General features: G+C 43.1%; 1 protein-coding gene across 1 annotated transcript in view; it reads left to right on the top strand.

Annotated features, from left to right (window-relative positions):
- The first annotated feature begins 3484 nt into the window (after nt 1-3484).
- syde2 (synapse defective 1, Rho GTPase, homolog 2 (C. elegans)) overlaps nt 3485-22136 on the top strand; it is a 50941-nt gene continuing 32289 nt past the window's right edge. Inside the window, exons 1-3 of the mRNA XM_086269920.1 lie at nt 3485-5530; nt 14979-15280; nt 15636-16032. Coding sequence (XP_086126046.1) covers nt 3487-5530; nt 14979-15280; nt 15636-16032 — 2743 coding nt within the window. The 5' untranslated portion in view covers nt 3485-3486. The remainder of the gene's footprint in view (nt 5531-14978; nt 15281-15635; nt 16033-22136) is intronic.

Raw genomic sequence — 22136 nt, forward strand, 5'->3', positions numbered from 1 at the left:
CTATATCTTCTTAGTCTAATTTGTAAGTTCACAAGTTTTATATTCAATGCACGGGTCACTAGAGGTGAAACAGTAACCAATATTATAGTAATTCATTACTAAATTGAAACAAATCTTTAAAAGTACTGCTAAAACTTTGATATTTCCATCCCTTTTTCTTCTCAGTAAAATCTACTTTTTAAACATTAGCTCATGCCAAATAATGCTGGCTACTTTTCACTATTTTCTGACTCAGTTCAGATCAAATGATGACCCAAATAATCATTAATTAAGTTACTGAGTAACAGATAACCATCTTCTGCATTCCAGTCTCACACTGCTGTGCCTACGGGCAGCCACTGCTGCTGGTACAAAGGAATCAAAAGCACATTTCGAAGAATGCGAGACATTTTAAATATGAAAATTGCACTAATTTGTCACAAAGAAGAGATAGCTCATGCCCTGAAGTGAGCCCACTGAATAACTCCTGCCCTTCTTTAAAGTTCAGAGGTCTGCATCCTTTGCTGTGCTTCTAGCTTCTTATCCCTAACCCCCCCTCATCTGTCTCCTGCTTTCTCTTTAGCTCTCTTTCAAACACAAACACACAATATGCAGCCTGCAGGTTTTGACCTGTAAATAACTGCCCAGACAGGGTCTAGTCAGTCAGTCGGGGAGGCAGGCCGAGGCGTCAGGGCCTACGCGGCTCCTGCAGGGCCATAACAGATGCTTATCATGTTTTAGTGAGGGTAGTGGAGGTGGGTGGAGGGGTGCGTGAAAGTGTGGACGCTGGGGCCCTGCTGATGAATGGCTCTGACAATAAATGCCCTCAATCATGGGTAGACTTTAGAAAACAGAGGTGCAGTGATGCCAAGAGGCTTACAATGGATTCAGATCCAGTCAGTGTGTATGTGCAGGAGGGGGTATGTGCATGTCTTAAAGGGAGGGGTATATACAGAGCGCTTGTGCACTTATACACCCACTGCAGCTTTTCAGCAGCTCATCCTCTTGCACATTCCAAGTAGAGGCAACAGCAAACAAACGGCTTAAGGTTGAAGTCAAGTATGTTTCATTCCTTTCACTGCTGTTTCGGCTGCTTTTAAGACACGGGTTGTCCCGCGAACAGGGACAGGGGTTAGATGCGAGGTCAAAGAGGAGAGGATTACAGAAGATACACTTCAGATAAAAGTGTCAGTCCAGTAATCATCAGGCAGGCCAGGCTATTTACGTTGGTATCATTTTGAGGATAAAAAAAGGGATTGTGTGTGTAAAAGTAAAGATAAAGCAATGAAAAGACAAATTCCCCATTACACACGCGATCCTGCTCATTTTTAAAGAGTAACACTGTGTAGCTACCTCATCGCCATCTTCTTAAGCTTAGTGTTTTTCTCTTTTCCCTCTCTCTTCGCAGAGTGTCAAGCACATTTTTCCCATGAGATGAAAGTTGTTTTCCCTGCTGTTTGCTGAAATGCCTTCACAACTACCAGCGAAGGCAGTAATTTGAAGTCCTGGCTCACTGCTCTCCAACTGAATTTAATTCACATTTTGGGGACAAATATGTGTTGAATTTTAGCAGAGAGGCAGGAGCTCCCGAGAGCTGCGCTTCACACCCCATCACCCGCGCCGTGGCTCTGCACGTAAAGCTTAAAACGCTACAATTATACGCATGTATCACCAAAACGGAGAAGTTCTGTGATGTGTGGAGCCATACTCGTGTTTAGATGCAAAGCACATTTGCAGCTTCATCCCAAGGAGTTTGTTTGTTTCACTACATTTAGTTTATGGCAACTCTGACCAAGATTTACAGTTTGTCTGGTTTTTTTAAATTATTGTACTGCATTTTTATCAATGAACATACAGGACTGCATCAGTAATATGTCAGTGGTATACATTTGTATAAAACCATTGTTTTTCCACATAAATGCATTTCCTCACAAGAAAACCTGTAACTGAAACACTGTAAAATCATTTACATGTCATTTAAATCTGTATATTTGTCTGAAAATAGCAAAGGTGAAATATCAAATGTAGATAAATTTCCTCATTCGGTAAAAATAAATGTGAACCACAAGAATGCAATGCCGCCTGAAGGCCCAAAGATCACCAGAGTCCAGTACTGATTTTCTGGCCTTGTCTGTTGCACACAGGATACAAACAATTATAATCTAAAGAACATTATTCTTTGTAGAAACAGTTTTTTGCAGATTGTTGAGCCTCCACTCATCTTTACTTCTGAGAAACTGCCTCTATGAGATGCTCTTTTTATACCCAGTCACTGAACTGTGGACTGTTAATCTAAATAGCTGCAATATGCTCCTCCATTTGTTTCTTTTTAACACCTCTTACTCTCCAGCCTTTGCTACCCCGTCCCAACTTCCCCGTTCGTTGCTGCCATTAACCCTCCTGTTATGTTGCTGGTCAGATTGACCCAGAACAGAAGAGATGTCACATGTCATCTGCATCACTACAGAAAACAAAACAAAAAAAAATCAAAATTATAAAAGAAAATTGTAAAATAATCAATGCCAGTGTTTCTGACACTTTTGGATGAGTAAATTTGCCCCGGGTCAAATTAACCCAGGAGCATAATTGGTGTCCCTGGAAACCAACATAACAGGAGGGTTAAATTGAAAATGACACAATTTTTTCTTAAAGTAGTCTCAGTGCAAATATCCAATGTGTTTTCTATGTTCTACTACTATGTTCTGGAATTTTGCCCAGACTGTCTTGCAATTTGAAAACATAAATCTTTTGTTAATCAAAAACAATTTTCTTTTCTTGCTAAATCCCTTCCCCCAATTTTCTAAAGTAGACGTTGAAAAGACAGGATTTCTTTCTGTTTTTCTATTACTTACTTAAACTCTGAGTTTGAATGTAAGCTCTAAAACTTAATAAAGTATAGTTAAAAGTCCAAAATGTATGCCCTGCTTCACATTATCCAAAGCCATGCAGTGGGACCGGACAGATAGATAGCTTCACACCTCTGGGCAATTTAGACTCACCAGTGAACCCCTCTTGTGTGTATTTGGATTGGATACTCCATCTGGATAAAACAAAAAACACGCACACACACAAAACCCCACAAAAAAGCATCCATATAACATTCTTCGGATAAATCACGTTCAAGGTAAGCCTCGTCTACTTGAACTTAAAGCTAAGAAAAATGCTTCAAATACTTGAGATGCAAACATGAGGAAAGGGTGAGGTGAGGCGCTAGAGAGAAAGGAAGAGCCAAAGCGTGTGCGTGCGTGTGTGCGTGTGGCAGCAAGCGAGGGGAGGGAGAGAGAGAGAGGTGGTTCAGTTGAGCGAAGTGAGCCTGGAGTGAGTGGGTCGACAGAGCCGAGGTGACAGTGGAGAATGGAGAGGAGCCCGTCCACCCGGCGAGCTTTGACCGCGGCGAGCAAAGGAGAACCCACTCGATCCTTTCCTTTTGGAGCAACTGCGCAAAAAGAAACCGGGAGGAATTAACTAGTGGGGGACGGGGGAGGGGTGGGGGGGCAAAGGAAAGGAATGGCTGATCCTCTGCGGAGGACTTTACTAGCGAAACTCCGGGGGAAGAAATCCAGGAAAGGAGCGACGGTCGGCGGTGGATACGGCTCTTCTGCTGCTGCCGCTGCGGTGAATGGGGGCCGAGAAGGTAAAGAAAAAGTTTTGCAAACGCAGCGAGACTCCGATGAGGCTCGCTCCATAGTCTTGTTCGCAGATCTGGATTGCATGCCAGAGAGAATGAGTACGTACGAGAATTATATTGACGGCGCTGTGGTGCAGACAGACGGGGATATAGCAGTAGCGCAGAGTCGCTCAGCGCAGTTGGCCGGCTCACGTCCCCGAGAGCGAAGCCGCGGGGGCAGGGTTCGGGTTAATGAGGAGCTCCTGGGGGTCCCACTTCAAAGAGACTTGCCGTTTGGGGGGGATGCTTTTTGGGAGGGTGATAGGAGAAAACCGGGGCACAGGTCCGCTGACAGAGTCACCGCGGGTGTTCCACTCCCTGAACCGCATGTGCAGAGAAAACACTGCATTTCGGTCGGAGATTCAATCGGGTTTGGGGACAGTTCAAATCCAGTTTTAAGCAGAACGCAGGTACAGGCGCATGTAGGGGATGGGAGACCATCAGAGGACCAGTTTAAAGGAGCTGATGGTGAGGTTAGAGAGCCCAAAGACAGAGAGTGCTCCCGGCACATGGTAGGGACTGTTTTGGCCGTGCGTGAAAGCAATGCCAACTGGAGTTTTGACAGCAGACCGACTTTGGAGACAAACGCACGAAATTACGCACGCGTGTGCCCAAACCGCATGTTAAAGAACACCGAAGAAAACTCTGTAATCAGAAATATTGAGAGCTACGATCCTGACTATGCCGGGGACGTTAAAGGTGGTCTACTGAGTCCCACTTTTTTCCCCACTGAGTTAGAAATATGCGACGTGAACATGGCATCCCTGTGCGCCACAGAGCCCTCACTCACATACCCTTTAGACAGCGAAGATGACGATTACTACGATAATGAAATTCTGCCCTTCTACGAAACAATCAGACCAATGACTGACGGTGAGAGAGCAGAGACTGTAGAGTTCACCCAGCCTGGTCAGGATAAAGGACAGGCTGGTGATAGTAACAGTGCCCAGGAAACAGACAGGCTTAGGAACCAGCTGAAAGAGGCTTATTACCTTCTTATCAATGCTATGAATGATATCAACATGGATGTCCAGCAGATCGGTGGTGTAACTGAGCAGCAGGCTACCTCATCGTGTAGCAGCCCGTCCAGGGACAGCCTGTGCTCCAGGTTGTCTTTGAAAAACAGGGACAGTGACTCCTGGTCGTCAGGAGAGGACCAAAGCCCTCAGCAGGTGTCAGACACCGACTCACTGCTGCTTTGTCTCACTGGGATTGTAGAGGTAGGACTTAAAGGCAGGCTGAAGAGTAAGAGCATGGCAAACTTGTCTTTCACCAAAAAACCTACTTTGTCACGCTCTACAAGTGATGGAGAGATTAGGTACCAGGACGCCTTCTCAGAGAGTGTTCAGGCTTGTGGAACGCAAAGTGCTGAAATCTGTGATGATCAAGAAGCTGAACCAGGTGAAGGAGGCACAGGAGCGGGTGAGCTGTCTGAATCTCGGGTTTTCTGCAGTGCCGTCAGCAATGAGGAGCTGCTGCAAGATGATGGCGTTGAAGAAGAACGGGACGGGAAGCTGAATGAGAGCAGTGGCTCCATCAACAGCATCACAAGTTCCTCAGACAGCAACACCGAGACGGCAACACATCAGGGTCACGACAACAAGCAGGAGCTGACTGAACTCCAGACACAGGTGGCCAACTCGGCCAACAAAGGTCATGGTGTCACTGTCAACAAGATGCAAGAGTGGATGCACAAAGGCCGCATGCTGTCTTCTGAAATGAAGCAGCGCATTGAAGGCTCATCTTTGCCCCGCGGTGGAGACAAGAGCCATGACCGGTCCTGTCCTCAGGTTAACCCAGGAGGCTGTAAACCGGGGACCCAGACATCCAGCCGAGCGGGTAAATCTGTCAAGGCCAAGTCACAACAGCAGCAGCAGCAGCCAGGTAGGACGGCTACACGGCATGGCCTCAACTCCCGTGGATCCTCTAAAACAGACAACTCTCACCTTCCTTCCTCCCTTCTGATAATTATCATCCTCCTCCACTCATAGTATACTCCTTCTGGTGGCGGTCCATCCCGCACTCCTCCTCTTCTGGATGCAAAGCAAAGGGACGAGACACCTCAGACCTCTTGCTTTCCTTTTTATTTTTTAAGACTCTAATCGGTGGCGGGCTTCTATCCTTCACACTAATTTAGGTGCATTTTAACACCAGATTAATAGCACATCAGGCCGTAGGTCGGATTACTCACAGCGTAGTTCAGTAACAACTAACTCACTCCTGGTAGAGCATTGTTAGTGGTGTTGGTGGTGGGATTTGTGCGTGTGTGTGTGTGTGTGTCTATTGACTGGAATGACATTTGATTATCTGATTATGAACATATCAAATGATTTTCTGATTGTGCTTAGATGACAGAGAAAACATCTGTATCATAAAACAACCGTTACCGAGTGACACGTGTTGTCATCATCCCTCATGCAATCAAATGCCAGATTAATCAGAAAGTGTCTGTGTGGTAAGCTTTTATTGGCATTTAGCAGCACAGGATGTGCTCTATGGATCAAAAACATGCCCATGCCTTTTAATTTCTCCTCTATTTTTTGCCTCCTGTGGTAGTTTCCTATGTTGCGGCGCATGTGTTCCAGCATGCCTGCCTGTGAAATGTGCGTGTGTGTGTCTCTGACAGTGTTTACCATAGTAAGACGATGATGTGCCATGTGTGCAGGGTGGTGTTGACTGTCAGTGTGCCGGACTGCTAGAAATAGTGTGTGATCCGTGAGGCCGCTCCTCTGTCGGCTTAGCATAGCTCCAACTTTACAGCTCTTTCCTCTCTGGTCTTTTAGTTAAAAAATAAAGTCAGAGCTCTTGTAGATGTTAGTTTCCATGCACCCGTTCACCCAAATCTCATATTTTCCCCATTTTGTTCAGCTTTCCCAACTGAACTTTTCCACAGCTGTGGCCAGAGAAATCCAAAAGCAGGAGAGAAGCCACTGCAGTTATTTTCTGTGGTAGTGGTGTGTGTGTGTGTGTGTGTGTGTGTGTGTGTGTGTGTGTGTGTGTGTGTGTGTGTGTGTTTGTTTTAGAGTAAGGGGGGCTGGGCTGTCATCTTGCCTTCCTCCCCAGTCATTTGCTTTGGACAGCTCCATGGTAACTTGCATTTTAAAGAGACCTTGGATTGAATATTTAGAATGCCATTCCTGTTGTTTAACATGTTTGCATTGTGTCACTTAATTCACCACCATGAATGAACAAAATGAAGAGTGATTAAATATTTATTAAGGTCAGCCGTGAGCTTATCTTGCCCTTGTGGGCCTCCACACCATACAAAGACCCATTTAAAAAAACAAAAGAAAGAAAGAAAGAGATGCCAAAGCTGCAAAGTTCCTGTTAAATGCTTTTTTGGCCTAAAGCTCTTAATTGAATTCATTGGTAATCCTTGGTTCGTGGAATTATTTATGTATTTCTGACTTTCTAAAAATAGACCAGTTCCTCCCCTGTGAGTATTATTTGGAAATTAAACCTCAGCCTAAAATCGTAGCACAAAAATACTGTCTGAATTACACTATAGCTAATTTATTTTTGTCCTGACTTGTCCTTTAATTACTCTTGTAAAAGAAAAGTGTCCATTATTGTGTGTCACTCCTTATGTGTGGGTGTGCGATATTGTGCACACAAGCATGCATTTGCACATCTATGCTGTGAGTGTGCATGTTTGTATTTGCAGTGTGAGGATTTATAGTTGCGTTGTGTTTAGTTGCAGTGGAGCAGCAGGTGTGCCGGCAGGCATTCAGTATCCAGGTGTCATGTTTTGGCCAGAACTGAGCTCAGGAGTGGTGTGTCAGTCAAAGCTGATATTGAGACTGAGCCATAGATAACACAAATAGAGAAGATTCACTCCTGGGAGGCAGACTGTTTATTTTTTTTTACTTCTTTTTAAGCCCTCTGTTCATTTGAGTCAAGTGTTTCTAAGTCCCCGGTCACACGTGTGTGGAAACCAGTCCCCAACTATCTGGCAACCACTTGTTGCAAGGGGAAAATGTGAATTTCCTGACTGGTTTTGAAGGTTGATGGCAGTTTACTTTGAAGGTGACTGTTCTGTTTCCAGTTTGTGTTGTATTTTTTCAACTTTTACTGTAGTTCATAAAGTAAACTGCAAGTGTTGTCTCCCACATAAACTATGGGTGACCATGGCAATATGCTAGCAACCAAAGCAATCATGGTGCAGCAGCCTCTTATCCACCAATTTCTCCTGGATGCAGCCAGTAACCTCCAACACTCACCAACTTGTCATATTTTTCCGAAGCAGAAAAATATAACAAGTTCAAATATGAAGCTGCAATCAGCAGGTAGTTTGCTTAGCTTAGCTTAATGCATTTAGTGAAAACAGCTAGTCTGACTCTCATGTACAAAATCTGCCTACAAGCACCTGTAAATCCCAGTAATCAATGTTATGTAAGGTCTATAAGAGTAGGCTATGAAATATGCTAAGCGATATCTTGTTTTTCATCAGGTTTTCTGATGTGATAATTTAATAAATGCACAGTGTACAGAGTAAACAAATGAACAGATGTAATGTTTTAATCAGTGAGCTTAAGTGATGCTGGTAAGTGAACTGTGGATGGGCAGATTCATGCTAGCTGTTTTCCCTTTGTTCCTGTCCTAAGCTATGCTAACTGCAATGTCATTACCTTTAGCATTAACATGAGACTGTTCACAATAACATTTGAGACCAACATTTCCTTAACTCCAGAACTGTTCTTTAAAAGAATAACGTGTCAAGCATCACATTTAATATGCTGTGAATTAGGTATACTGTTTAGCATTGCTTAACCCGAATTCCTAACTCCAAAGCTTAGATGGGAGTGCAGGTGTAATATAATATTACTCGACTGCTGTCAAGTCATGTCAGAACGATGCGGCGTTTGGTTTCTGCATTATGCCAGAAACCTTGTTACAGAGCTGCTGGGTTTTTGGTTTTTCACAGTGATTTGTCTTGTCTGGTGTCTGTATGTGGACAGATTTATGGAAGATGGTAGCTCTAAAGACAGATCAGGTGATGAAGGAGAAACTTGAGGCATCTGGGTTCATTCCTGGATGATTTTATGAGTTGTGTGAGTCAGATGATGGTATCTGCTGCAGAGGTGGGGCAAACATTAAGATGAGGATGATCACAGCTAAACAATACTAACTACAGTGAAAATTAAAACTAATGACATTTGAAATGTCCGCACTGGAGCGGTTCGCAGCCGAGTGTAACGCAGCGGGAATGAGGATCAGCACCTCCAAATCTGAGGCCATGGTTCTCAGCCGGAAAAGGGTGGAGTGCCCACTCCGGGTCGGGGATGAGTTCCTGCCCCAAGTGGAGGAGTTCAAGTATCTCGGGGTCTTGTTCGCGAGTGATGGGAGAAGGGAGCTGGAGATCGACAGACGGATTGGGGCTGCGGCTGCAGTAATGCGGACGCTGCACCGGTCAGTCGTGGTGAAGAGGGAGCTGAGTGTAAAAGCGAAGCTCTCAATTTACCGGTCGATCTACGTCCCTACCCTCACCTATGGCCACGAGCTGTGGGTAGTGACCGAAAGAACGAGATCGCGGATACAAGCGGCGGAAATGAGCTTCCTCCGAAGGGTGGCTGGCCTCTCCCTTAGAGATAGGGTGAGGAGTTCGGCCATCCGGGAGGGGCTCAGAGTAGAGCAGCTGCTGCTCCACATCGAAAGGAGCCAGCTGAGGTGGTTCGGGCATCTGGCAAGGATGCCCCCTGGGCGCCTCCTGGGCGAGGTGTTCCAGGCATGTCCCACCGGGAGGAGGCCCCGGGGCAGACCCAGGACACGCTGGAGAGATTATATCTCTCGGCTGGCCTGGGAACGCCTTGGTATTCCCCCGGACAAGCTGGAGGAGGTGGCTGGGGAGAGGGAGGTCTGGACCTCTTTGCTTAGGCTGCTACCCCCGCGACCCGACCTCGGATAAGCGGATGAAGATGGATGGATGGATGGATGGACATTTGAAATAAATGCCATTGATCATACTGTTTCAATGCAATGGAAATCCTTGGTCCCTGGCATTCATGGGGAGGATTTTGAAATGTTATGTTAACCTGTACGTTGTTGGGCTACGTTAAAGTCTTTCTACCAGGCACGGTCAGTCCAACTGCAGGTTATCAGCGACATAACAATCTGTTGATTGCCTGTGAAGCACAACAGCAGTCAAACTGAGGTTCATTCAAGGCCAGATAACAGATGATACCATAATATTGACAGAGAATGACTACAGATCTCTGGTAAATGTTGTGGGTTGTTAACTTCTAGCCAGGTTTTCTTTGGGCTAGTAGAAACCTGAAATTAAGACTGAAAATCAATTTTTCTAGAGTGAGCTTGCCAAGAGAAGGGCAGACATTTAACGTGACACGATGTGTCTGAAGTATTTAGGTTGAAGAATGTTAAAGGCTTTTATGTAGAGCACCAACTGATATAGAAGTTTTAACCTGATTCATGATATTTGATGATATTTTCCGTGGTATTTTAAAAATAGGATGTACCAATATGTCAGCTGAGATTTTTTTTTCAGAAACACAAACAACGAACAGATTTCCCTAACATCTGTCATGTGTTGTTTTTAATGGTTTACAATCTGCCTGCCTCTGCTTATATCAGAGAACAAGCAACCTCAACAGTCATAACAACGGTGTTTCTAGTGTCATTTCATTACTTTTTAAATATCTATTTATTGGTTGTTATAAATGGTAATAACAAGAGATATCGGCTTGCCAATAAATCAGGCTCTACTTTTATGTAGGGGCCTTTGAAAATGTTCTTCTGTACAAGGGCTTCCTGCTCCTGAAGGTTTGAGAAACCCCAGTTTAAGTGACAGAATGGGGGACCTACACAAAGAGGTAGGTGGTTTTAATGTTGTGGCTGATTGGTGTAGATTGTAATAATTAGGTGGCAGCTTAAGGGCTGAAGAGCTTTCCTGAAAGGCCTTTCGCTTACTTTTAGGGACTTGTCTTAGGATTGCAAGTGTTTCAAGCTTAATTGGGTAATTATCTTACAGCGTCCTTCCTCGGGGGCATTTGATCAGTTTTTCTTTTAAACAGAAGCAATAAGACAGGAAAACAAGCACTACATAGAAAAGATTTTGGATTTCAAGCCAGCATACCGAAGTGGAAGTGGCATTAGGAACAGGCTACGATGCCAGGACACCTCAGCAGGATACAAGTGTTGACATGTGATGCAACCCTGGATGATCTCAGCGCTGCCTGCCTGTAAAAAGAAAAATCTACACCAAGAATCATCATTAGCATATGAATGAAGGTCAGCAGTAATCTATGGCACACCGCAAAAGATTCCCTCTGAAGGAGGCTCTGAAACTGTATTCACAACAAATTTTTGTCTGTACGGAGGTGAGAACTAGCTGGTGTGTTTTGCACATATCAAAAGAGGAGCCTCTATAAAGAAGGAATTTAGGGAATAAAAGAACAGCCTATGGGAAAGTGGATCAAGCGCTTTGTCTTAGAGAAATGATTCAGCCACTCAGAAGATTTAGGCATGAATATAATTGGGTCTACTGTCAGGCTCATATGGCACAGGTCCACAGCAGCACATCAAGTAAATAAGATTTTTCTTTTTTTCTTAGGAAGGTGCATTCCTTGCAGCACCTCAGACAAACACGACACTCCTTTCAGTGCATGCACCACCTCTCCTTTTCTCTTAATTTCCACCCACAGACATGCACCCGTGTACCATCTGTCACTTTCAGGTCAGAGGTGTGATTTTTTTTTTTGCCTTACAATGAATACATTATCTACACACAATGATGGCAGAGGCAGACAGGCTGTGTTGGCTCTGGTATGGAAATATTTTGCAACTGGGTGCTACTAGAGGAAAAGAGCTGTTTTTCTGGAAGGCTGTCTTGCTTTATGTGGCAATGTAAGTGGGAATGAGTGAAAGGGGCTTATTCACTAATGCTAATTTTCACAAGACAAAAAATCTTTTCCTACCTTACTTTGAATAAACAGACTTTAAACTAAGAATTATTTTCCAGGTCTGTTAATTTGTACTCTGTAACAGAAGGCTGTAAAATGTTGGTGAAAGATGAAGCTGCTGTTTTGTTGTTTCATAATGCGTTATGTAGTAGTATGATGGTTATTTCAGTTGCTTCTAGCACGACTCAAAAAGCAGTTGGTAAGCCTGGCCAAGACTCCTCTAGCGATTAATAACCCATGGCCAGTGGTCACCTTCAGGGTGGTTGTCATAAGGTTTGGTAACATTCTTGCTTCAGGAGGAGAATAGCGGCTAACGATGATAGTGTTTTTTTCATAGTTCAGTACAGAGATAAAGGACATTAAGCTCAAGACCCAGTCATCATGAGGAATGGCTTATTTATGGATGCAGTTAACAGTAATAGCCCATTTATCGAGCATGAACATTAAAACAAAAGTAATGGCAAACAAACAGCTAAAAATATAAAGCTTATTTTCTATATAGCAGTAGGTACAAAGTATAGAAACAGCTTAATGCTGCTAACCTTCTCTGTAATTTTGCAGGCAAATTTTGCAGACAAATCTGAGGATATTGTGGTAGAAATGCTAATTCCTAAAATTAGATGCATCCTTGCATCTCTTGTTCCATCAGAAAAACAAAACGCCCAACGTTTTCTGTTCATTTTGATATGTTTTTGACTCATTTGGCACCCTAAGTGTAATCGTGGTATGAAGATTGTCATTCAAGGAAGGCAGACCCACAAGTTCCTTTGTGTGTTTAATATCAAGACTGAATGTTCTGCAGTTCAAATACTGAAATGCTGGTGTAAAAAAGTTGCGAGGAAAAGGCCGGCAAGAGTGACAAGAGTGAAAATGGCTAAAGTCTCACTTATTAAGTCAACGCAGCAGGCTGCTGTTTGCCAGGGCGAGGTGTTACTCATGTGAAGGAGTGTGACAGTGCGAGGAGACAGCAGCCAGGCTGTAAATCTGGAGCTGTGGTCTGGAATGCTGTTCATGTCAGAACTCGCTTCCTCTTCCAGTTATGAAAGACCCCTTAAAGAAGATGGCATGCTGACAAAATCTTTGTGCACAACTGTCTCACCTCTCTGTAGTCTTACGGTACCAGGTTGAGCACACAGTGAGCTGTGCAGCTTTGGATTGGTTGTTATAATCGTTCCTCCATTCTGCCTAAATGTTCCTCCCATCTCATATCATGTCTTTTCCACACCAGTAATCCTTTTCTTGCTTTTCCTACAATCTATGTGTGTATTCCCATTTTTTGAAATTCATCTGGTCAATTTAGAGTTTTTCATGCAAACTAACAATTGTAGCCTTAAGAGGCTGAAGTTTTGAACATCTCGTGGTGCTAAAAAATCCTTTTTGAAGACCACGCCTTTGTAAACTATAGCTTACAGTCGGCGCCTTCATTGTAGTGTACTTTCTAAAAGGTTTCCCCTCATAAATTTCCAAATATAAGTAAAAAGACTTCTTGCAGGCTCAGTTGAAAGCTTAATAAGGAACTGCCATAACATCTGAATATAAACCATAGCAGATTAGTAGAGGCTGGCTGCTTAGGTCTACGCATTAACTCGTGGGGCTCAGTGCATCACCACTAGCTTAGTACACTTTTGTCTTTCTCCAGGCAGTCAGCACAGGCTAAAACTACTAAACTTCAGGCCCTTAAAGAGCCCAAACCAGGCTAACGCAAACACGTTGCTGTTCCAGACACAGTAATAAAAAAACTACAAAAATTTAAAATGTGCTTTACATCCTATAGCAGCGGTCCCCAATCCTTTTTGCACTACGGACCGTCTTTTGTCTGACAATATTTTCACAGACCTGCCTTTAAGGTGTCACGGATAAATACAACAAAATAAAACCAACCGGTACCAAAAAAAACAAAGATTTATTGATTTATACAGAACACGGGAAAAAACCCAGGGAAATCGAGTTAATGATAAAAACGATTTAAAAAAATAAAAAAATTTTATTTTTATTGTTATTAAAAATAATGTTTTTTTAATAAACCGGTGGCCCGAGAGAGGGCCTCCTCTCGTGGCCCGGTACCAAACGTTTTACGGACCAGTACCCGGGGGTTGGGGGCCACTTTTAATTGAAATGAAAGAGAAGAGAGAGCGATGTGATTGGTTTTCTCCAAGTAGTTATTTCTCCCACTTTTTTCTTGGTGAGAGGAACTACATAATTGATGTTTATGGGACAACAATTGCTTTATAATGGCGTAGATCACTGGAAAGGCGGGAGACACTGTTCAGAGATCCTGGTTGACTTCCAGGGAAAAGCAAATGCTGTGTCTTTGTCCTAATGTCAAGTTTGTTAACAATGATAATAATAATAATGAGCATGAAAAACTTTGTTTACTAAGTAGAAGTTATGGCATGTGATTTTAATGTCCTCTCTTAGATGATATTTATACTACAGTCAAGTGTGTATATACTGTTAAAGTCGATTTTGTAAAGTGAAAATGTTCTCAAGTCTATAATTTGCCGGATAGCCTGACATGCATGGAAATGTATTTCCTTGAGGAAGAGATGTTGTCATTATAGCATGCGGAGGGGCTCGTCTGCTAGCTGCTGAGGATCAAAACAGTCTTTTACACGAGTTTGCTGTACAAGTTCAAGCAAGACCCTGCCCTCAGCACCTCACTCTCCCTGTCACACACACATGCACACACACATGCGCACAAGTTGTTTTTCTCCGGCTGCATCTGCTAGCAACCTTTGTAAAAAAAAAAGCGTGGCATTTGATTTACAGGCAAAGGTGTTTTTTGATTGCTTGGAGAAAACTTTCTTGCAGTAGCTCCTTTGTTCCTTTCTTTGGGCCATCGAGGCACTGAGTCATCTCTCTATTATTTGGCTTTTTTACACTGTGCACATATCACCATCAGCCTCTCCACACGTCCTGTCCTCTTTATTTTCACAGCTGTAACACCAGCAATTATCACATCTTTCCATCTCGTTTTTGAATTCAGAACCCACACGTTCTTGAAGCTCACATGAACTAGGATCCTAAAGATGAGGTTAAAAAAGCTGAGGTGCTGCAGGGGATTGTGGTGGTGTGATTGAAAGTTTGACTTTGGGTGTAAAAGCTATTTAACGATGGTCCGTCCAAAAGTCATAAAGCAGAGAAATCAAATGAGACAAATCAAAGATGTGGCTTCAAAACACAGACGAGAGAGAGAGACGAGATGAAATCTAAAAGCTTATAGTAAAATATCACATTTCCTCACCTGTGGTTTTTTGATACAGATGTTTTCTTCATCTTGTCATGACATGAATAGCCTGAGATCAGTTCCTGTAATTCAATGCAGTTAAGAAATTACTTAAATGATAGTGATCAGGATGAAAATTAGTTGTCTGCTGGCATGGGGCTGTAACTCTCTTCACTCTTGCTTCCCTCAGCTTTCATTGAGAATGTCCAGACCTCCTGTGCTAATAGCCGAGAGGCGGGCAGGACCACCGAGAGTTCATCATGGAGGCCACAGCTCACCACCATCACTGTCTCCAAGAAGCGCAACTGGTTGCAGCAGAGCTCACTTGGGAAGAATCAGTGCACTAAGGATGAGCTTCAGGGAATGCTGGGAGCCGACGAGGAGGGCAGCCAGGGTTTCCATCAGCCACTTCCTTCTCCTAGTCCCTCCCCAGACCATCTGAGGCCCTCAAGGGGAGCACCCCCTAGGCCGGTTCGCTTGCAGCTGCCGCAGGTTAGCCTCGAGGTCTCTCTTTTTAAAAAGATGAGCTATAGATCAAGCAAAAGTTGGCCAGTTAGCTTAGCTAAAAACACAGAAACTGGGGAATACAGCTAGCCTGGCTCTATCCGAATTCATTTAAGGCTACAAACAAAGAAATAGTCCCAAAGATAATGTGTCATCATAAACCCACAAATGATATAATAAGAGAATCTGAGAATCTGAAACTGTGTAGCTAGATGCTTCCAAATTTATTCTAAGTTGAGCTAACTAGATAAATAAGCCTAATTTCCCATTAAGTCTTATACTAATGCAGAAATGCAACCAGCAGTTTTCTGGCAAAGTTTAACAAGAAAATGTGTCGTTTTAGGTCAGCGTTAGTCCGGCAAAAGTGTCTCCTCACCCTCATAGCATGGACCCAGCTGAGGAAAACGATGCAGATGACGAAGGGGAAATTTGGTACAATCCCATACCTGAGGAAGATGAGCAAAACAATTCTGATCAACGCTCCCGAGGGCTGACTGCCCCTCCTCGAGCTGAACCCCAGAGGGGGTCCAGCAAAGGGACTGATTTGGTTCATGGTGGCAAGTCCCTAGATGGATCCGGCTGTGGTGGGCCAGAGGCCCTCGTGGAAAGCCTCGGTGGCGGTTCAGGAGATGCAAGTCAGGGGAATGCTGTGCATTCCACAGAGGTACTACATGCGCACAGGCAGATGCTCGCGTGCAAACCTCAGGAGGAGGGGGGGCCTTCCAGCAGCAGACCCACAGGTAAGGCAGAAAAAAAAGACACCCACACCTTCCCACATTCTAACTTCACTTCCTGCTTTTCATCAGCTTCTTTACTCACTTGTTCCCTACCAATTTTCTGTGGTTGATGCTTGAAGGGCAATTACACTCTTTGTCGCTTTGCCAGTTTCTCTCGGCAGATTTTTGCAGTTGTGCACACCTTGAGCACTAATCAAGGTTAGTGTTGACAATGTTACCAGTCAACAGATAAACAGACTTTTTTAAGCTCAACATTTTTCCCAGCTCTGTAAAGGCTCTGCTTACAAATAGAAATTCTTATATCATCTATAAGTGCTGGAGTGTGTAATTTTAAAAAAAGGTGCACTAAGAGAGGCAATCTGAAATTCCTCTCAAAATCCTATTTAAGTTCATTTCATACCAACTGGTCAAGATCACAAATAGGTTAAAGTGATTAAATCATCCAAATTGGCAACTCAAGGTTTTAAAATCTCCAGTTTTCAATTAACATAAGTCAAAAGTTTGTAATAAGGAGCCAGACAAGGAGAGTTTCTTCTTCTTTCTCTTTTGATCGGCGCAGACAGGAGCCACGGCTGTCAAATCTCATCGCTGCACATCAGTGTCCCTCATAAATTAAACTTAGACAGACAGAGGAATTCATTCCTCCTGGCTAATTCATTCCTGAGAGGAAAGAATATCAATTTACTTGTTATTCCAGCTAATACACACACACACACACACACACACACACACACACACACACACACAGTGAACTTTGTATATTATGGCTCATTGAAACACCTCTCCTACAGAAAACAAATTCAAGACCTAAAGATTTATTTGCAGATATAAATGAATCGTAGCCTTCTGTCTTTTTCACTTGCTGCGCTTTTTATTTACTCGTGTTTTTGAAAGTCATTGACAACTCTGCTCTACAGCGACGACATGATGATGACAGCCAGCACACGGCTCCCTGTCTCTTAATAAGCCCCGGTCTGTTTTTTCTAACTTCCGACTTTTTGTTCTCTGTGATCTGGCAACATGGTAGTTTGAACCAATTGGCACATCTTGAGCTGAGCCTATAATTACAACTTTTAACAACGCTTTTCTGTGGCACGCAACAGCCATTTTTTTCTAGCTGTGTGAGCACAAAGACAGGCTAAATGCTTTGGGTTTGGAAATCTAATGCTTCAGCTTTAGCGTTCTCAGCAACAGTTCCACAGCAGGGGTGAAGGTGTCTTAACAAGCTCAGCAGAAACTTTTCCCTCCACGGCTACGCCAGCTTTTTAAGAGTTAAAGTCATGATCACTGAGACGCTGAGCTCTCGGTGAGGGCTAACAAATGTGCTCTTGACAAGGACACAGGCTTTGATTGGCGTATGATAAACTCCTTCATCCTGGCTCTTGCTGACATCACATGTGGCTCAGCAAAACTCTCTGCCCTGAGAGACTTTCCTTGTAGGATTAGGATTAAATCAGAATGAGGCTCAGTGTACCAGCCCAGGAAAAGCACTAATCATGCTGCACTAATTAAATGTAAGCTTCTTTTTTTGGTGCACCTTTCGTTGTCAGACCCATTGTGCCATTTTGCAGCACAGAGGAAACTGGATAAGCAGACGAGTGGACATAAGTGGAGGCCGGACTGCATTGTTCAGTAGATTTTTTTCCAATGTTTGGCAACATGCTACTATTCAAAGACCTGTTCCTCATTTACATCCCGTAATGCAGTTTGGGAGCAGTCAGTAGAAGATGTGCGATACTGTTGGTTTACTCGTTGCCTGAAAACGAGACAAGAGAACAGCAGTGTTGTCCCCCCCCCCTCCCGCTCCGGAACTGCCTCCCTCTCTGCTGCCTGTTGACTTTGCAATTGATTCCTGTGGGTTCGTCGACGCCATCCCACACTCCGCCGCAAAAAAAAGAGCAACGTGCTCGAGTACGTGTCATCAGAGAGGAAACACTCACTGGCTACTGGTTGATTATTCATTGTGGATGCAGTGGGACTTTTAGTTTAGCTTCACTGTCTTTCTTCATCTTTAGTTAGAAACCTCCTCTACCTTCAGAAATTGCTATGTGCATTAGGGCTGCAGAATGACACCGCACTCCTCCACTTTAAACTGGTAGGCAGTGTTGGGGGATGGTGGGCAGCAAAAAGGGCAACAGCTCTCCTTCAATTCACCCACTGTTCCATTCCTCAAAATAAGCCTAGATAATGACCAAACATTGTTTCCTGGGTGAGTGATGTGCTTCATCACTGACCTCAAAACGCTAAGTGCATTAGTCTGTGTTATAGCACACAATTATCAGTAAGTATCTGCTGAATCTGGAAGAATATTGATTAACATATTACTTACTTTGGCATTTTATAGCTTTGAGGGAAACGCATCGGCACTTTTTTCATGTGGTTGCCGTCGATTGCTTGCAGTCGTTCCCCAATTTTGCAGAGTCGGAAGATTGATTGATTACTCTCAAACCCTTCAGGTCAACTTAGCTGAAAGATTGTGAACAGGCAGAAATGTCTAGCTTTAGAAGTGTTGGTAAGCACATTTCTTTTCTGCTGAACGGAGCCAGTTGAAGTTGCTTTTTGTTACCTGTTTTCAGTGTTTATTATAGATTGTGTGTAAATGTTTGGCATCACCACCATCATGTTGAATATTGGTTTGTGGTCTAGAATTCTGAATCCCAATACTGACCGTTTTGTCTTGCTTATTTCTGGAGTTTACAGAGACTATATTTGGATAAGAGGGTTTACTGTAGCATCAGCTGTTGGTTTCTGAAGAGCGGTTTTGAAGCCTCAGCTTTACCATTGTGACCATTCCCATCACTCCCAGCGTTATTAAAAATGTGGTCTTGGACTCCACATTTTAAAGGGCTAAAACCTCCTCCAACCTAGTTATAGCAATTTGTATGTTACTGTGGCTCTTTATAGGTAATAATATGTTTAACTAAACCTCAGCAAAGACACATGTTTGTTGGTAGTAACATCACTATAACCGCCACCATGAGCCATATCTTTTATCACATCTACTGTATTTGTGTTTAAGTTACCACGTAATGGGTTGGTTGGCCACATTTTCTAAATGTGCCCGTGCCACTTACGATATATTCTTTGATCTAGGATTTACAAAGGTTTTAACTACAAAAAAAAAAAAAAAATTCAAGAAGAGTGCTGCCCCAGACTTCTTCAGTCCAGCCTCTCTGTCACTCTCAACTTTTTTCATCTTTTCTGTTTTCTGTTTCCAATTCATTGTGAAAATGAGACCGTACAGACACCACTTTATCTGCCGGTTTAGAAATTTGACAGTCCCTTCATTGATTGAGTGTGAATAGGGGCATCTGTTGAATTAATGAAGCCGTGCAGATGTAGATGACTCTTTGCGACCATGGTTTTCTTCTGTTCGGCTGGCTGGTTCTTTTCCCTCTCACCGGATACACTCCAGACTCCTCGTGTGCTGCCTATTGAGTGACTTTTTGTCCATTTCAATGCTCTATTTGTATGGAGAATAATGATTGATGGACTTTGGGGGTGGTGAGCTTGCTGTGTTCCCAATCTGCTGTTCCCTTTAGCGCCTGTTTGGGGAATCTGACTTGGCCAGCACTCAGAATGGGATCAGAGCTATTTCTGGGGGATGTTTTGGTCACACTGGCAGTTGAGTTTGAGAGTTGGCCCTGGTTGCAAGTTACAGAGAGCTCACGCCTCTGAGCTGAAACTGGGAACCTAATCTATGCTGACGATTGCATGGTTGGGTCTGGAGGAAGTCAACAACTTTGTGAGGGCCGCACTTCAAAACCAGATTCCTTAGCCGGATGTTAGATGTGAAGTTCAGGTCACATAGTTTTCTCATAGCTCTCTCTTTCTGCTCTGTTCTTCATTTCAGCACCAGAGCAGCTGTGGAAAACTTTTCTGGTCTCTGTTTTTAGGGGAGAAAACATTAGTGAAAGCAGAATTTTTATATACTGTAACTAAATATACATAAATTGGAGGTCATAAGTCACACAAAGGTAGTTCATAAAGCTTTACGACTCTTTTCTAACTTGATTAGTTTTCTTCCAACTACAAAAATTCAAAACTTCAAAGATGTCCATCACAATTTTCCAGAGCCTATGTAATGTCTTAATCTTGATAGTTTTTTTCCAAGCACAAGTCTAAACCAAAGCTCATATATTATATTAAAAGTAAAAAATCCTCACAAGGAATAAATTCATTGTATTGCTTCATAATTAATTATCTGACTCCATGAACACAGTGCTGTCCAATAAAATAATTAGGCTCCTTAAACAGGATAGCTAGTTTGAGTGTAGCGTTTGACCTTCTCTCACACTTCAGCTCCTGTTTGTGACCGAATGGGTTGTTTGTGTCAGCAGACGGTGGACGGTAGCTGGTGGCTGTCTTAGGCTTCACCTATGTAAATTTGAGTCACTGTGCTATACCTCTTGACCATCATTTTAATTTTTAAAAACTAGCTGAGTGAAAACCAAGATGTATTATTGGTATAAATTAAGATTAAATCCAGGTACAATTAAAGTCAGCTTTTGAACCACTTACATTATAAAGTAAATTATTTTAAAGCATGTAGGACCTGAACTGCATCAAGTAGCAACTCGCATAACCAATACTGTTAGCAAAATTTAGCGCTTCTTTGTTATTTCAACATTTGTACTGGTGGATATTTGAGTGATATGAAATACAATACTTACTTTTTAAAAGAGAATTCCTAGACCACTTTGCTTGAACCATTGCTATTTTTTTTAAACATTAAAAAAACCCAACAGTTACCAATCTTGGGATCAAGCGGACCATGAAGGATCCACCCAGTGCATCCACCTGGGAAAATAAGGGCCTATTTGTGGGCCACATTCATTGCCTTGCTATGCTGTAAGCAGCTTCCAGATGTGAAGGATGTAGCGCCTGAATCGGGATGCACAGTGTATGACTCAACTATACAGGCTATGCTAACCAAGCTTGCTAGAAGAGGTGGGAGATATAGCATATCGTAATATTTCAAGGACATTTGTGATAATTATATTTATGACAATGTTGAAGAAAAAAACCCACTGAATAATGTTTTATCACTTACCGGAGCTATCGTAAAGCAGCAGTAGCATTAGGGCAAACAAAGTGAGAGCTGTTTTCCATTCTTTTTTATCCAATGAGCTACTATCACTGAAGACTCTGTGTTCTTCTGCTTCTGTCCCAAAAGATAATAATTTGTTTGTTCTCTCACGCTTTGTTGGAGGTTGTCATGGTGGCTCCCTACGTAGGTACTAAATCATCATTGTATGCTGGCACGCTGCTTCCAGTCAGTGTGAACTCATTGTGTTCCCATATCATTGATAACCACGGCATTATTGTGGACAGTATGGTGCAGCTCTAGTTGCTAGCTTTAGTTGATAACTTAGCATTCTGCCCTCTTTTCCAATAATGGTCACTTCTAGGCTTCCAAAATATGGTGGCTGCCAAAATGCTAACATTGAACTTTCAAAAAAAAACCTCCCACAAGTGAAATGGTGATTTCACGGTGGCTAAGTCCATGAATGAAATTTAATTCTGATGCTAGCAGCGGCATTTTCTCTCATTCTTGCTTTAGCTGTGTTATACGTTGCTATCAAATCACTTGGTCTCTGAGTAACGTTCTTCACTTACCCTATGTGATGAGCATTTGATATTTTTTTACTGCATTTATTATATCTGTGCAGTACATGGTTTTTTTTTATGTCTATTTTTAGATAAAAAAGGAGTTGCATGTCAACAGTTACCACATATCTTCTAGTATGTTTTTCACTCGAGGCAGTGTAGTGAGACCGATGTGGCTGCAGGCTGACTAGAATTAGCAGCCTCTCTGTCATTTGAGTTACAGCTGAGGAAGAAAAGGCCAGCAGCAGTAGGCGAGTGAGGCTACATGAGGAGTGCTTTGGCAGGGGGCCATGTTGTGCTAGCGAGGAGGACTGCATGCTTGGATATATTAGCAGAGGTTTTGTAACCATTGTAATGAAACGGCCCTGCTCCTGCAGCCGCTGAAAGGCCTTCCAACACCGAATGATTTGGAGCCAAGGGGGAGAGGAAGCGGCTTAAAGCTGAGCTTCGGTCACCGGGTAAAGAAACTACAGGACAAGTATGCCATTCACCAGTTT

This window comes from Aulonocara sp. 'chitande type north' Nkhata Bay, linkage group LG17 (genome assembly GCF_057382095.1).
Source record: "Aulonocara sp. 'chitande type north' Nkhata Bay isolate Kocher_YH1m ecotype deep benthic linkage group LG17, A_spYH_male_GT1.1, whole genome shotgun sequence".
NCBI lineage: Eukaryota > Metazoa > Chordata > Actinopteri > Cichliformes > Cichlidae > Aulonocara > Aulonocara sp. 'chitande type north' Nkhata Bay.